This window comes from Lagopus leucura, unplaced genomic scaffold (genome assembly GCF_019238085.1).
Source record: "Lagopus leucura isolate 7727_CA_CO unplaced genomic scaffold, USGS_WTPT01 Super-Scaffold_100038, whole genome shotgun sequence".
NCBI classification, from domain to species: Eukaryota; Metazoa; Chordata; class Aves; order Galliformes; family Phasianidae; genus Lagopus; species Lagopus leucura.
Genome location: NW_024962287.1, coordinates 4,560,214 through 4,576,625, shown reverse-complemented (window position 1 = coordinate 4,576,625; position 16,412 = coordinate 4,560,214). Strand labels below are relative to the sequence as shown.

At 42.7% G+C, this 16,412-nt stretch overlaps 1 protein-coding gene across 5 annotated transcripts in view; it reads right to left on the bottom strand.

The window, feature by feature from the left end:
- KIF13B (kinesin family member 13B) overlaps nt 1-16,412 on the bottom strand; it is a 125,286-nt gene that overhangs the window by 10,053 nt on the left and 98,821 nt on the right. For all 5 annotated transcript variants that reach the window (XM_042883459.1, XM_042883463.1, XM_042883461.1 and 2 more), the window contains 2 exons: nt 12,705-12,822; nt 11,767-11,900 (listed from right to left, as the gene is read on the bottom strand). In XM_042883459.1, coding sequence (XP_042739393.1) covers nt 11,767-11,900; nt 12,705-12,822 — 252 coding nt within the window. The remainder of the gene's footprint in view (nt 1-11,766; nt 11,901-12,704; nt 12,823-16,412) is intronic.

Sequence of the window (16,412 nt, the reverse complement as noted above, 5' to 3'; positions counted from 1 at the left end):
CCTAACGTGTTCTGCTGACATACTCTGAAGGGGCAGATGAATGCATTAACCAAAGCAACAGAGGCATCCCTGAACTTCAGCACAAAAACAACTACAAGCACAAATTCACAGCACAGACATTTCTTACATGGAGCGGTAAAGGGCACAGCACTGAGCAACCAGATGGCAAAGAGGTCTGAGGTCACTCTGCTTGGTGCAATCCTCAGCTTCAGTCCCTCCCCACAACTTTCTCCTTCTCCAGTACCTCAATTTAGTTTAGATTTTAGCCATGCTTACTAATTTGCTAATGACAACGTATTGGTCCCGTGCCAGAAGGACTGCTTCTGTGCTCCCACCAAATTCTCTCTTTCACAACTGGGCTTTGACACGAAGGCTCTGACTACAAATGTTGCTCCCTATTCAGTGCTTGGCGCTTTTGCTTTTGAAAGGTTTGAAATAATCACTTGAAGGCACCTCCTGAGACCGCAGCAGCCAACTGTGACACAGGACCATAACTCTGTTACTTGACTCACTGCCATGCACTGCTGTCACAGGAGGGAATGGCACCTTGGGAGCGAGACACAGGAAGGTAAGAGAGGAGAAAAAGGCTGAAACAACTCTTCAGCAACATGCTACAATTGTAGGTTCATACTTAAGGGAAAGAACTCCTTAAGGGCAATTAGGGAGCAGTCTGCTTCTTTCCTTTTCTTCTTGTTCTCCTCTCTCTGAGGCACTTGAGAACTCCTTCTGCAGAAACACACAGGCAGTGCCCATCTCCAAGGCATACTTCCAGAATCCAATTTACAGAACTGAAACTTTCCAACTGAAGAGTGAGGTACTCTTCTCTTGCATCCTTTCTAAGCAAAGTGAAGTAGGAATACAACTAATCCTCCCCCAAAAAGAAAAACACATGGGGGACAAGAACAGCTATGCAGAGATTGCCAGGCATTAAATAAAACCATAGTTGTTCAAAGTAAAACTAAAAGACAAAAGACAGACAGAAAGAACCAACAGCTTCACACTGGATCAAAATAACTTTTTTTCTTTGGTAGAGATATTAAAGCTTCAGCTCAGTAAAAGGAAGCAGGAGGAGGGGGCTGCTCATCTTTAAACTTGCTAATTGGAAGTACACACTGAAGGGGGCTCAGAGCACACTGCTTCTATGCGGGATGCATGGGGAACGAGCACTTTGTGACATGGGCAAGAAGCAGATGGCAACCAGAATCAAAGAACGCAATGAAGCCCCAAAATAAACAAATTTAGGGCTCATCACCCAGTGGTGTCTGGGGTCAGAACTTCAGATTCCTCTGGCATAAAACATAGAATCATAAAGGTTGGAAAAGACCACTAAAATCACTTAGTCTGACTGCCAACCTATGGCCATCAGGCCCAAAGTAAAGTGGCAATCTTCTGAGACAAAAGCATGAACCTGAAAACTGTGACACTGATTTGCACCTGATCTCAGAAACAGCTCAGAGCAGTGAGGTTCAGTAAGTACCCTGACGTGCCCAGAAGAACCAACTTGGACATGCAAGGATAACTTAACTGTCATAACAGACAAGTGTTTCACTTTACATAGACTAGAGAGGAGAGAGATTCACTTTCTTCTAAGAATACACTGCATGTTTTAGTTGTAACAGAGGCTTATAAGCGTGTTAAAGCAGCTGGAGTACTTGGCAGAACACTTATGCTCTCCTCTTTAGCTGTCTTTGAAGCACGGTTGGCCCATCTTGGAAAGCAGCACAAAGCCAAGCTGTTAAATATCACCTTCTAATTAAAAGAAATCATTAGGCATAAGGCATTAGGGCTAATCCCTGGGCAGGCACTTCCACAGCACTTCAAATCTTTTGCAGAGGGACATGTGAACCTCAGCCATGAGCCAGGGCCCTTGAGTTCAGATAATCCCTGTTAAATACCTCTGCAGCCCAACACACCACACACTGTTTTCTGGCACCTCAGAAAGGTTGTGTAAAGAAAAATCACTGTCCTTGTTGCTTCTACACTGCTGTGTGTCATCTGGTACAAAAAGGGAATGATACAGAAGGGGAATTTGGAGTCAGAGACATGGAGCTGTTGGAGTGCATCCAGAGGAGAGCCACAAAAACGATCCCAGGGATCATTTTTGAAGGATCTCCTGCAAGGACAGTCTGAGAGAGCTGGAGCTGTGCAGCATGGAGAAGAGAAGGCTGCGAGGTGACCTGAGAGTGGCCTGTCCATGTCTAAAGGGGAGCTGTAAGAGAGGAGACAGTCTTTATCAGGATATGTTGGTGGGACAAGAGGACAGGGGGAATAGTTTCAGACCAGAAGAGGTGAAGATTTAGATTGGATATAAGGAAGAAGTTTTTTACAGTCAGGGTGGTGAGGCACTGGCACAGGTTGCCCAGAGGTGGCTGTTGCCCCATCCCTGCAGACAGCCAAGGTCAGGCTGGATGGGCTGTGAGCACTGATGGAGCTGTGGGTGTCCCTGCTCAGTGCAGGGAGCAGGACAGATGGACTTCAAGGGTCCTGTGATTCTATAATGAGCACCAAGAACCACAGCCAGCTCTGAGCTCTCATGCTGGTACCACAAAAGAAAATCTCTTCCTCTGCCCCATTTTGCCCCAGTATATATGTTCCACCTCCAGGAAATGCATCATTATGAGAGACTCAGAATTGGAATAAGAAGAAGCAGTTAATGATAATTCTCAGTGCCTTTGATTTCCTTTCCTCCCTGGAAAACAAACAAACAGAGGAAAGTGTTGTTCTTTGTGGTTGGGTTTGTTTGTTTTTTTTATCTCTCAAACACCTTCAGTCTTGCAACATGTAAATCCACGCAATCTAAAAAGTAAATACACCCGTTACACTTTAATCATTCCTCATCAATTGCTAAGATGATGCTCTCCTCCTGAAAGGATGACAAATATCCAAACTCCTATGTTAACTTTGCCAAGCAATGTTTAGAAAAACATGGAGAAAAAAGCAATTATGAGAAGTGGCACTTGCCCAAGTTTGGTGCTGACAAGAAACAGATGGGCAGAAACACCCTCACGAGGGGAGCAAAGGTACTAAAACAGATCTTTGCTAGGAAATGTAGTGAAGTTACTCGGGGGGGATATTCCAAACAGCGCGTCTGACTATCTGTGAAGGCATTTACTGGATGCAAAACATTTCTGAACTGAGAGCCAAATTTTGTCATAAAACGTGTGCAGATATTGACTGTGAAAGCAGACACATTTAGGCAAAGGCAAAACATGACCCTTTTACTGCGATAATTCTTGGCACAGTTCCTTCCACCAAGCTGACAAAACATGGAGTGCGAGAGGACATGAAAGCAATACACTTTAAAGCATCTTTGAACCTCCATGGAATAAAATTTGTCTTTTTCCTGGGAGCTGCTCCTTTGTACTTCGAGTTTAGAAGGATTTCTCAGTGTGTTTGCACAATAATTTCTGGTCAGATTGGAGGCCAAAGTGAACGTGCTTTGGGGTAACGAAAAGCCACATAATTATCAGCGATGAGAGAAGTTTGATGACACCAAGCTATGTGGGGTGGTTGATGCACCAGACAGATGGGATACCATCCAGAGGGACACAGACAGGCTGAGCAGTGGGCCCAGGTGAACTTCATGAGGTTCAACAAATCCAAATGCAAGGTTTGCACCTAGATTCATACAACCCTCACTGCCAATATAAGTTGGGAGATGAAATAGCTTCAAGCTCAAAGAGAGGAGATTTAGGTTAGATACAAGGAAAAAACCTTTTACAGTGAGGATGGTGAGGCACTGGCACAGGTTGCCCAGAGATGTGATTCCAGGGTGCCACATCCCTGGAATCTTTCAAGGCCAGGCTGGATCAGGTCCTGGCCAACCTGATTTACCAGTGCGTGTTCCTCTTCATTGCAGGGGAGTTGGACGAGATGACCTCTAAAGGACCCTTCCAGCACTAAGGATTCTATGATTCTATGAAATCTAGAGACCAGTGTGGTATGCTGGTGAGGTCGAAAAGCAAACTTGTATCTCATTTCACTTACAGAAGCATTAAAATTTAACTTCTTTACAGTGAGGTGACGGAGCACTGGAACAGGCTGCCCAGGGAGGTGGTGGAGTCTCCTTCTCTGGAGATGTTCAAGACCTGTCTGGATGCCAACCTGTGCGACCTGCTGTAGGGAACCTGCTTTGGCAGGGGGGTTGGACTCGATGATCTCTGGAGGTCCCTTCCAACCCCTACAATTCTGTGTGATTCTGTGAAAATTAACCCTAAATTGACTTTTTCATCCCATGTAGTACATACATATAATGCAACTTCTTCAAAGGACTCAGAAAAATACATTTTGTCTTTCACTCTCATGAAACGTTTTGTAAAAGGATTCTGATGACAGTGGCTGATGGATTCAGTGCAGAGCCCTTTACCTTGATTTTACCAGTTGAAAATTGTTCACTGTTAATAAGCAATATGCAGTATGCAGTGGACACGTGCATCCAAAAATTACCCTCCAAGCTTCAGAAATCATAGAGTCACAGAATTGTAGGGTTTGGAAGGGATCTTTAGAGATCATCGAATCAAACCCTTCTGCTAAAGCAGATTCCTACAGTAAGTTCCATAGGAAGGCACTCAGAAGGGTCTTGAATCACCTGTGGAGAAGGAGACACCACAACTTCTCTGGGCAGCCTATGTCAGTGCTCTGTCACTCTCACAAAACAGAAATTATTTGTGTTAATACAGAACTTCCAGTGTTCCAGTTTCTGCCCATTGCCCCATGTTCTATTGCTGCACACCACTGAAAAGAGCCTGCTCCCAACGACTTGACTCTATCCTACAGATACCTATAAACAGTTATGATACCCCCTCTCAGCCTTCTCTTCCCCAGACAGATGAGTCCCAGGTCTCTCACCTTTCCTTGTACGGGAGATGCTCCACGCTCCTCACCGTCTTTGAAACTCTCTGCTGAACTCTTTCTAGGAGATCCCTGTCTTTTGAACTGGGGAGCCCAGAACTGGACACAGCAGTCCAATATGGCCTCACCAGTGCAGAGTAGAAGGGGAGGATCACCTTCCCAACCTGCTGGCCAAGCTCTTTTTAATGCACCCCAGGATCTCGTTGGCCTTCTTGGCCATAAGGGCACACACTGCTGGCTCATGGACAATCTGTTGTCCACCAGCACACCCAAGTCCTTCTCTGCAGAGTGCCTTTCTGAAGGTCATCCTCCAAACTGTACTGATGCACGTGGTTATTCCTCTCCAGGCACAAGACTCTACGCATGCTCTTGTTAAACCTCATCAGGCTCCTCCCTGCTCAGCTCTCCAGTCTGTGCAGGTCTTGTTGAATGACAGCACAGCCTTCAGGTGTGTCAGCCAATCCTCCCAGCTTTGTACCATCAACAAACTAGCTGAAAGTAGACTCTATTTTATTGTCCAGGTCATTGATGAAGACGTTGAACAAGACCAGACGCAGTATTGACCCCTGGGATCATCGCTAACTATGGGCCTCCAACCAGACTCTGAGCTGCTTACCACAACCCTCCAAGCTGTGCCAGTCAGCTAGTTCTCAATCCACTTGTCTATCCACACTTTCTTACAAGGATGTTGTGGGAGACAGTGTGGAAAGCCTTGCTGAAGTCAAGATACACAACATCCATTGCTCTTCCTCTATCTACCCAGCTGGTGAAGACAACAGAGAAGGGCAGCAGGTTGGTCAAGCATGATTTCCCCTCGGTGAAACGAACGTTTTTCCATGTTGACTACTCCTGATGACCTTCTCTTCCCATGGCTTGAAGACGGCACCCAGAACAAGTTGTTCCATCACCTTTCCAGGGATGGAAGTAAGGATGACTGGCCTGTAATTTCTCGGATCGTCCTCCTTGCCTTTCTTGAAGACTGGTATGACCTTGGCTATCCTTCAGTCTTCAGGCACCTCTCCCATTCTCCAAGACCAGCCAAGGTTATAACTGAGGCAGTCTTATAAGGGTATTAGAGAAGTCCACTGCTGCTGTCTCTGCCTTACCATCTGCAGACTGAGCTCAAGGACTGTCAGTCTGACAGTAGTACATTCTCATCACCATTTACAAACAGCTACTGGAAATTTCTCCAGCAGGGCATGACAGTTGCTTCATTAAATGTGGATTTAATTCAGTTTTGAGCAGACAGGATAAAATACTTTCAAAAGACACACAGCAATTCAGTAAGAATTCTGAACAAAGTCAACAAAGCGGAGAGTGGTGAGGTGCTGGAACAGCTGCCCAGAGAGGCTGTGGATGCCCCATCCATCCCTAGAGATGTTCAAGGCCAGGCTGGATGCAGCCTGGCCTGGTATTAAATTGGGAGATTGGTGGCCCTGCGTGTGGCAGGGGGGATTGGAGATTCGTGACCCTTGGGGTCCCTTCCAGCTCAAGCCAATTCTTTGATTCTGTGATAAAGATCCACCCAGGCCCAATGTTCCTATTTACTCCCTATTTTAAAATAATTTTAAAGTCATCAGTCATTCCAATACAAAATTTGCAATCCTCAAGAAGATCCAAAACTCAGAAGTTGTATTTGTCAGTTTGTTTGTTTGTTATTTTTCCTAAAGAAACTATATTTAAATATCAACCCAAACTAAAACCTTTTTATTTCACCTTCCTAACATGGAACATATTAGCCTGTAATACTTTTGTATTCCACATTTTTAATGTACTTTGTGCAAAATTAAACATGCATCATTTCCTATGCAGTTATTTCCAGGCAGAAAGATTAAAAGGGCAATTTGTTACCATTTTCAAGGTTAGTTCACAAGGAGGTTCCAGAGGTTTTCACTAAGCAGTTTAAAAGGCCAGGTTTCCATACTCATTCTCATTAAAAGCTATATGAAAGAGGATGATAGGGAAAACTGAACTTATAAAGAAATCAAAACACAAATAGCTTAGTCACAAGATCCAGACACATATGAGCCCAGCCAGGCACAGAAGGTCTGTTGAACTATACTGATTATAGCATCCCAATGGCTCTTTATATGAAAAAAGCCTTCTAGATTTGAAAGAAGGTTCTCCAAGGCCATGTTATTTACATTTGATTAAGGAACATAAGTTCTAGCAATTATGCAATGCACCATATACACCCATGAAACTACTGCTATTTTTTAATCCACTGCCAGAAAAATTCTTTTCTCAATTCAGAAAGCTTTTCATTAACTGCATTTCATTTGTTTTAGATTAATTACTATGTCTGTCCCAGAAGGTGAAAGAACAAATTGAGAGCTGCCCTTTCCTCGTGTCACATGTCTGCATTTCTATACCACAAAACAAAAGCGAATTAGATTAGTGCATGGAAATTCAGAGAGTTTATTTATTCCTTTTAAGACAGCTGTGACTCCAGATCTCTCTTGGAAGTCATGTGCTAAGAAAGACGTTTGACCATCCAACAAGGATTGAATGAAGGTGACCACTTCTCAAACCATGCTGGTTAGAGGAGTTTGCTTTAGCCACAGCAATGTCAAAAAGCAGAAAGTGAAATATAATATGTACATTTTTAATGTCAGAACCCAACGATGCCTTAAAATGTGATTATACAGGCAGTTCCTGGAGATCAACAGGGTCATAAGGTAAAGAACAGCAATTCTGCTTGGTGCACACTGTGAAAGCCTCAGCACCTTAATAAAAGAGACAAGCGTCGAGAGCGTGCACGTAATGTAATTATGCACAGATAGATGAAACTGATTCTCCATCCACCTGCATATTTCAAGCATTTTAAACTTTTCCTGATCAGCAATAAGGAGTGACAAGGCTTTAAATCTTGCACACTGCGCTACTAAGCTTTTTAAAGAATAGACTGGGAAAATAAAAAGCAATTGCAGTAATCCAAAAAAGGTTTAAGCTGTTGTGTTTTATTTAATTATTTTTTACTTACAGAATACTGGCAATTAATTGAAAAGCAGCAGATAACTGATAAAATAGGCATTTTCTAACTTAAAAGTATATAAACAGCTTCATCAGAAACCAATCTTTTAGGTACATAAACAGCTTCATCGGAAGCTGTTCTGCTAGTTACATAAAGAATCCTATTATGCCAAATTAATTCAATCTAACTAATTAGAGAGCAGGAAGTTCTTTCAATTATTTTATGTGCTGTCTGAGAAACACACTTGAATACGAGAGCAGATTTCATTAATTGCGGTTCATTATTCTCCAGATTAGTTACTAAACTTGCATCAGAAGGTCAAAGACAGCAATTTTGTTAGCTGCCACCACCTTGCCTGGCATGGCTCTGCCTTTCTGAAACTACAAACAAAAACAGCACTGGGAAAGACCATCTCAACAAGATGTTACGATAACTTACATGTGCTCCTTTACTCGGTGGAGGAGTTGGAGAACTGTGGGTCTGTGGCACTGAGGGACATGATGAGTGGGCATGGTGAAGAAGCCTTGATGCTTGGACTAGATGACCTTAGAGGTCTTTTCCAACCTTAATAATATTGTGATTCTCTGATTCTACCTTAAGATTGATCCCAGGCAACAGCACGCGACTGAAATAAGTTGCTAAAATAATAAGATTAGAAGCGTATTTTCAGAACAAGTGATGACAACTCCATCTTCTGTTTACTTGCCTGGGATGTGATTTGGTAACACATCCACCTGGACAGCTGCTTGGTCATGATGAACTGAGCTACACTTCAAAACTTGCAGAAATAATTAAGAGCTGCTCACTTCAAAATGATTCTCTAAAGTACTTCAATCAGCTGTGAGACTCAGCCTAGAAGATGCATCTCTGAGCAGACATGCACAGGGACCTAACCCTGACAGCTGAACTGTAACATATCAGGGATTTAATAGCACAGCAGGGCAGCCATCTAGTTCAATATGGGTCAGCAGCACTTTTATGGAGTGGGTTTTAATGACAATAGATGGTTACATGCTCTCAAATGCTGCAACAGACATGCACTGAAAAGAGAGCTTGACAGGAACTCTGGAAATTCTTTGAGTTGTTTGATGAACTTGAAGAAAGGAACCAACTGACCCACTTCGCTTTTTGGTATTTATGTTCAAAAATCTGTCACCACCTATCTGCTCATTTGCATTTAGCCAGGTAACAGTGATTTAGATCTTTTCATTTTCCTTGAGAAGTGTTCCTTTAGTCATCTTCAGCTCTCTGAATTTGCTGTTTACTGTCACAGAAATCCAGCAATTCCCTGTTAAGAGGTCAGATTCCTTTGAAACTGCAGCTGAAATATCCTTTTGGCTTCATCTCCCTGTTAAGCTTTTTGTAGTTCACTGCCTACTCTCCTCCTGCACACTCAGTTATGTCCCCTGTCGCTCTGTATCAAAGTGCAATGCTTCCACTGAACTAAGCCGTACTGTTCTGTATTTTCTGAGATGCAGCAATGTCATTTTTGTGCCCTCCTAACTCTGCACTATAGCACAGCCATGCAGGAATTACCAGCGTGCTGTCTTACACGGACAGGTTAGTGATAAGGTGTTAGAGCCAACTGCCAAGCACTGACCCCATTGCAGGCCCCGAGCACACAGCCATTTGTCACTGCCACCACTGGAATTCTGGCCAGTTTTTAACGCTTGCAACCACTTCTGCATCCTCAAGCAGTTATAAGGAAGCAGCAAGAAGGATTACGAGAAACGATTTGCTTTTCAGTGTCATATTAATGTGCATCAACCCTTTTACTCTGTGGTGCTGAGGGACAGTGGGCATGGTGGGGATGGGTTGGGGTTTGACTGGATGACCTTAGAGGTCTTCTCCAACCTTAATGATTCCATGATTCTAGCATGCTCAAGCCAGTCACTACATGCATGCATGCACCATCACACATTCATTTCTTGCTTGAAGGAAGGTCATTCTGGAACAGCTCCTTTAGTTTCTGCTCTTTCGTGCACTGTGATTTCTAACAGGAGTGAAGAAGCCGTTGTGCTTACTGAGAGAGCTCTGAAGAATATCTATGCAGCTCTGAAATCAGTGAGGTTTGTTTGACTTGACTTCTATTACAAAAGTACAAGCAACAACTAACTTAGAGATTTCATTTTGTTATACTGATTCAGTGGCCACAGAAAACTTCAGGCTGACCTGTAACATGCGTTGAAACATCATGCACTCCTGTTTATTTGCTTTTCTTCCCTAAAACAGATTAGAGATAGCATTCCTGCCTACTTAAAACTTGCTGTGATTGTGATCTGATTGAGTTTCCATAGTAATCCATAATATAAATTAAAATTCCCTAAGGTAGGTAGCTTTGTAGTATAAAAACTGACTTGAAGGCAAAGAACTGCAAGAGTGATCTTGAACAGTAGGAAGGAGTGGGAACAGGTGGTTAGACTAGAGGAAGGAAATTGGGCCTCACTTCTCAGCTCAGCTCTCATTGATTCAGTGAGAATTGCAGCAGTGGTAAAAGGATCTGAGTGCAATTGTAAAGAGTACCTATTTACATCTTCCAATACCCAAATACCTTTAAGAAAGTCACTGTCTTCATTTTAATCAGCTACATTTCTCAGATGTGCTAGGTTTCATGATCTCAGATTCTTCACTGACCTTGTTGTAAGCAAAAGGCCACATGAAAATGTGAAATGCAAAGTTAGTTGGCATTTGGGAATAAAACTTGCTCATTTTACTTCATAGAGAAATGGTTGTGGTCAAACTAAGAATGTTCTAAATTTGCTTTATTTTTATTTGTACTATGTCTATCACAAGTTCCACTAAAACTTAACTGTGTTTTTAAGCCTTTGGTTTTGGCCTATTTATCTTCTTACTATTTCACTGTACTTCTGCCATGACAAAGCAATTCCTTGCAATCATAGAATCATGAAGGATGGAAAAGACCACTGAGATAATCTATTCCTACCATCTATGCATACCCCTTAGCTGCTCTTCAGCTGTAGCAACCAATAGGACAGAATGCCTGGATCACACCACAAAAAGGAGTTGCTTGGGGATTATTTTTTTGTAGTTTTGTTTTAGAAAGACATCCTCTAAAACACTTGTCTGCACATGAAGAGATGGGAAAGGTCTATGGTAACAGAAAACATGCTTCCAAAATTACAGATGAAGACAAGTTTCTGTCTATGAAGAGTTAGCTGAATGCTTAACAAGGCATGGACCACATGGGCTGCCATACACTTTATAGAAAGTGAGATCTGGCTCCAGATTTATTTTCATAACAGTTTTCAAGTATTCCAGGTTTACCCAGAAGAAGGCTTTTTCTTTATAAATAAATGACAGTCTCTCAAATTAGGAAGAAAGTATCATTTATAGTAGGATTCTGTTATTTCATCTGCTTTCTTTAGGAGATAGTAGAGTTTTGCAGTCAGCTTGACCATGCATAAGCTACCTTTCACTGCACAGAAGTCACAAATGGAGCACATGAAGTTTTGTAGCACAGAATGTAAAAAATCAAAGCTTCTCTGGAACGTGGAATAAATGAGAAACAAAAGCAACTGTATGCAGCAGAAGGTAGAAAAGGGTGACCCAAGCTGGGATAGGGGAGAAGGAAGATGGTAAATGAAATAAAGAATTAAAAATAGAATTACATTTTCCACTTGGCAGTACACAAACAACACTAAGTGCACTTCATAAATTTTACTATTGTTGCTGCAAATGGTATTACCATCAATCATGCTGGTGGTGTACTTGGCACTTCTAAAAAGCCATGTGGGCTGAGTGTGTCAATAAGTTTAACAGCTCCACTATTTCTGCACAGAATGGAGGGGAAATGCATCACAAGGCTTTACTATGACTAGGAGTTGGGTTTGCACTGCAACAGCAAATAAAATGGCGCTCTGTTGCAAGTCTAACAGCACTCATCAATATTACTGCATAGCCAATCTCATTTAAAATCTTACCTGCTGTGCAAGAGGTGAGGTCTGCCTGCCCTTCTTCTCGTCTCTAACAGGAAAGAGAGACTTCAGCAGCTTTGGCATCTGAGGCACGAATGACTTGACAGGATTCAGGTAGGAAGCAGCAAGGCTACCCAGACCTGTTAGAAAAATGGAACAGTGTGAACAGATATGCTATGGTGAAAAAAAAAGCTATCATTTTAATTCTAGAACTACATCTTCCTGTAGTCAGTGCACTAACCAAAGAAAAGCAGTGAGTGTTTGCTCCTCCCTAGAACAGGATATATGAATTTGGGTAATTTTGGAAGTCTTTTTCATCACATGGTGTGAAAAAGCTTGCTGTTTGCTGTTAGAAACACAGAACTGCTTACAACTTGAAGAAGCAAAAAAACAAATCACTTGGAAGCAGAACTGAAAAAAGATGCTGACAACACAAAATTCTGCTAACAATTACAAAATATACTGAGGGAGAAAGATGAGGAAATACAAACATAAAAAAAAAAAGTTATGGACATTCAACTCTTCTTGATAGTACTGCTGCTTTTAATACTTTCCCTTGAGAAAACCTAGTTAGAAAGAAACCCTCACTCTGTATCACTCCACTCTCAGTCATACATCAGGCACACTCGCTGCAAAACAACCCCCCAGCTCCAGTGCTAATTATTTTCTAAGACATTGGTAGGCTTCTAGTCTTGGATGTTTTAATGACCTAAGAGATACATGTTTTGAGCCCAGATAACTTCAGGCTTTAGAAACTGAGCTTCTGAGATCAAGACTGCATCTGCAGAAATCAAAGACAACTTTAAACATGCCTATCACAGAGAGGAAGCTGCGTTGCTTTGGAGGAGAAACCTGTATCTCTGAAAGGTGCTCAGATTTGACAGTGATGGGGTGACTTCACTCCATCTTTACGACAGCTGCCTTAGCTTCAGGAAAGCCCGTACCTGCATCAGGGGAGTGGTTCTGCTGCCCGGAGCCTGGCAGAGAGGTACGAGTTGGACTAATGCCCCTGCTGGAGTTTGTGACACCTTGGGATACATCTTGCTGACTTTCCCATCGGCCCTAGGGAGAAAAAGAAAAGTTGTATTTTTCGAAGCTAGCACACCACCAGCAAGACTTACACACCATGCCAGCTTGCACAGCGCCTTCGAAATGTTACAAACGTGCAGAGCTGAGGAAAGACCCTTCCCCAAGGCACTTGTAGTTGAAACACCCAGTGCTGCTAAGATAAGCACCCTCAGCTCCCATCTGCAGCAAGGCACAGGAAGAATCGACCTAGAGGCCTTAAACTTATGGCAGTGCACTGAACTGTGCAGCTGTTCTGGGACTTGTGTATGGTACAACCAGGTGATAATACAACAGTTCTGTTAGCCCCAAATTCCTAAATATTCTGTGTATCTGCTCAGGAAGCACTCATGAGTGAAGTCTGGCTGAAGTGTCAGGGAGAAGGGGTGAGGATAGACAAAGCTTGGAATTAGAAAGTAAATATGACCTTAGACCTGAAGGCTGGATTTTAGTGCTTAGGGTCAGATTTGGCCCGGGGAGCTTCAGGTTGGACATTAAGAACAAATTATTCTCAGAAAGAGTGGTGAGGTATTGGAACAGGCTGCCCAGGGAGGTGGTGGGGTCACTGTCCCTGGAGATGTTCCAGAACCGTGGGGATGTGGCACTGAGGGATGTGGGCAGTGGGCATGGTGGGGTGGGCTGGGGTTGGATTTGGTGATCTCAGAGGTACTTTATGACCTTAATGATTCTGTGACTCTATTTCTTCCACCCCAAGCTTACCAGTGACAACCAGTGACCAGTTCAGTGACAAAGTGACTTGGTGAACAGAGAGAATCTCCAAGCTATCGCTTCACAACAGTGCATGAATTTCAAGAATCTAAATGGCAGAATCATATTTCCCCATCTCTATCATATTCTAATATAAGAAAAAGTTTCACTTTTTCAAAATGAAAAGTTGTGAAGACAGGATGGTGTTAAGGCAACCAAACTGACACAAACTGGATTCTGATCACTCTGCTGGTGAAAAGTTATGCTATGGTTTCTAGTTCTCTATATTACAGGGTGTCTGCATCTGAATCGTGGTTGTAAACACTTGCACAACGAGATGGCACAGTGAACATAATAGAAAGGATGCACTATGGGTGGAGAGACTTGCTGCACTCATGACCAGAGATTTTATGTATTTTTCTGGATGGAAGAGAAGGGAAATACACCATTTCAAGAAGCTTCACAGTGCTGAACAAAAGGAAATAATCTGACCTTGAAACAGAAAAATGACAGGCAGCTAAACTAATCTCAACTGTAACTTGAAGTCATGAATGTTTCACAAATAATAAGCAAGCCAGAATAGAAGGAATAGATTTCTCCAGTGGGTTGAAGGTCACACTGAGCAGCTCAGAGCAAAAATCGTTTCCATTTGGATCTATAAGCCAGTCCCAAAGAAGCTGTCCTGCTTTGAATAGCAAGTAATGTACACTTTTGCAGAGCAGCACTTCACACCTTGAGTAGCTGTTTTCTTACATGTAGAGACAACAGGCTCTGCCCCTGTGAAGTAACATTTGGGATACCTAAAGGGTAATGGATGTCTGAGTTGACTGGAGGCAGTCACCCTGGGTGTCAGAACTGATGTAACTCAGGCTGCAATACCAGGTAGCAGCAATACCAGGGTTTGTTTAGTCTTGTATTTTTGAGGACATTGGAGTTTAAGCCCTCCTTGAAAGCTTCCTGCTCTATCACTGTAGGTGACAGAGCTCTTCTACCCGTACCTTAAACTCCCCATCTTAAGTGTTATCCTTGACCTGCAACTCTTACATCTTACACACATCAAAAACTCATGGCTATGCATGGAAAATTCTTTCCACAAAAAGCTCCTATGAAACAGTCTCTCCTACTGCACTGCACAGAAACCCCCTTACTGTGGGTTTTGCCATCTTGCATTTCAATTGGTGCTGATTTCTTTTAGGTGACCTTACTGTGTTGTCCTGTTTTCAGCTGAAACAGGTTAACAGCACACTGATACATATGCTGGTTGCTGCTGAGTGATGGGTGCACACCTGGAGCACATCCATTTGGTGCCCAATGTGGGACTCAAAGGGTTGAAATAACAACAGATTTGACCAGAGTGTGTTAAAACAAAGTTGTTCTAAGTGGTAGAATAACTTAATGTCATGTTATTTTTTCCTTTTCATAGAATCATAAATGGCCTGGGTTGAAAAGGCCCACAGTGCTCTTCCAGTTCCAACCCCTGTTGTGTGCAGGTCGCCAACCAGCAGCCCAGGCTGCCCAGAGCCACATCCAGCCTGGCCTTGAATGCCTGCAGGGATGGGGCATCCACAGCCTCCTTGGGCAACCTGTGCCAGTGCCTCACCACCCTCTGGGGGAAAAACTTCCTCCTAAGATCCAACCTAAACCTCCCTGTCTCAGTTTAAACCATTCCCCCTTCTCCTGCCACTGTCCACATCCACTGTTTTTCCAGAGATCGTTCAGAATTTTTTCATGGACACATATTACTTAATACCTTACTTGTTATATATGTTCTCTGGTACGCTGTTTACCATTTTTGGGGTGTGGATTAAGGTTATCATTTTTTTATGTGCTGTAACACTGGTCAGATTAACCTGGTATTTGTATTTGATATTGCAGTCATCTTTGTACTTCAGGAACCATATTTTGGACACTATTAATAATTTCTCTCTTTACTTTGTGTCCTTGGGGAGCCAGGTTGTAGGAGAGACAAGTGGGAATGCTCAAACCAGCATGTTCCTATTGCCATGCTGATTTAATGTGTTTCAGGCTTTTCTTTTTTTTAAAGTTAATCAACTATTTATGAACATCCTCCAGGTATATCCAGCCCCAAGACTGCATAGCGGCAGAGAGCGTGGAATGGCATGGCCAGCACCTTGAACAGTGGGCACCCTCAGTAGTTTAGAAGTCCTGCAGTAGGTGTTTAAAGCCAGAGTGGAAACTTCCAGTGATTCTACACTATGCTCAAAGTCTTCCTTTTTGGGATGTTGAGTTTTTCTTTAAGTCCACTTTGCTGGCTTCCACTGATGGATTAGTTGGCAGGAGAGCCAAAATTCCCAGATGAGGAAAATCTCAGCGTAATTCAATCTCCTGTGATGCACCAGCTCAGTGACACTAAGGAATTTTACAGAAAGTAGAATGTTTGGTGGGATATGGTCACAAGACTAAATGAATTGTGAAAAGAACCATTTGGTTTTGTTACTTTTAGGACTGGTAATGGCATCAGCCTGGCAGATGGTGGTGTGAGGAAGAGGGGAAAGCATCTGAAGGCTTCTTTTTGGACAACATAGCAAAGCTTTTTTTCTTTTTTAATGATGATGACCCTCTTACTAAAGACAAATGGACAAAGGTGGCAGGTCCTAACAATTTTCTATCCACAGGCCATGTCTAAAGGGCTTCTTGATACCACAGAGATATCAAAAATAGACTATGTGGGGAAAGCTTGCAAACTTACTAGAACACTGACTCAATGTAGGTAAGAAGCAACTGAATCATTCTGTGAATCATGATTTATTGAGTCAGAAGTGCCCTTCCTTGACTGTTCCAACAGAAATCATTCAGACAAGTACATCGGCTTTCTAGACCTGTTTGAAGAGTGATTCAAAAAAATGAGAGTAAATATG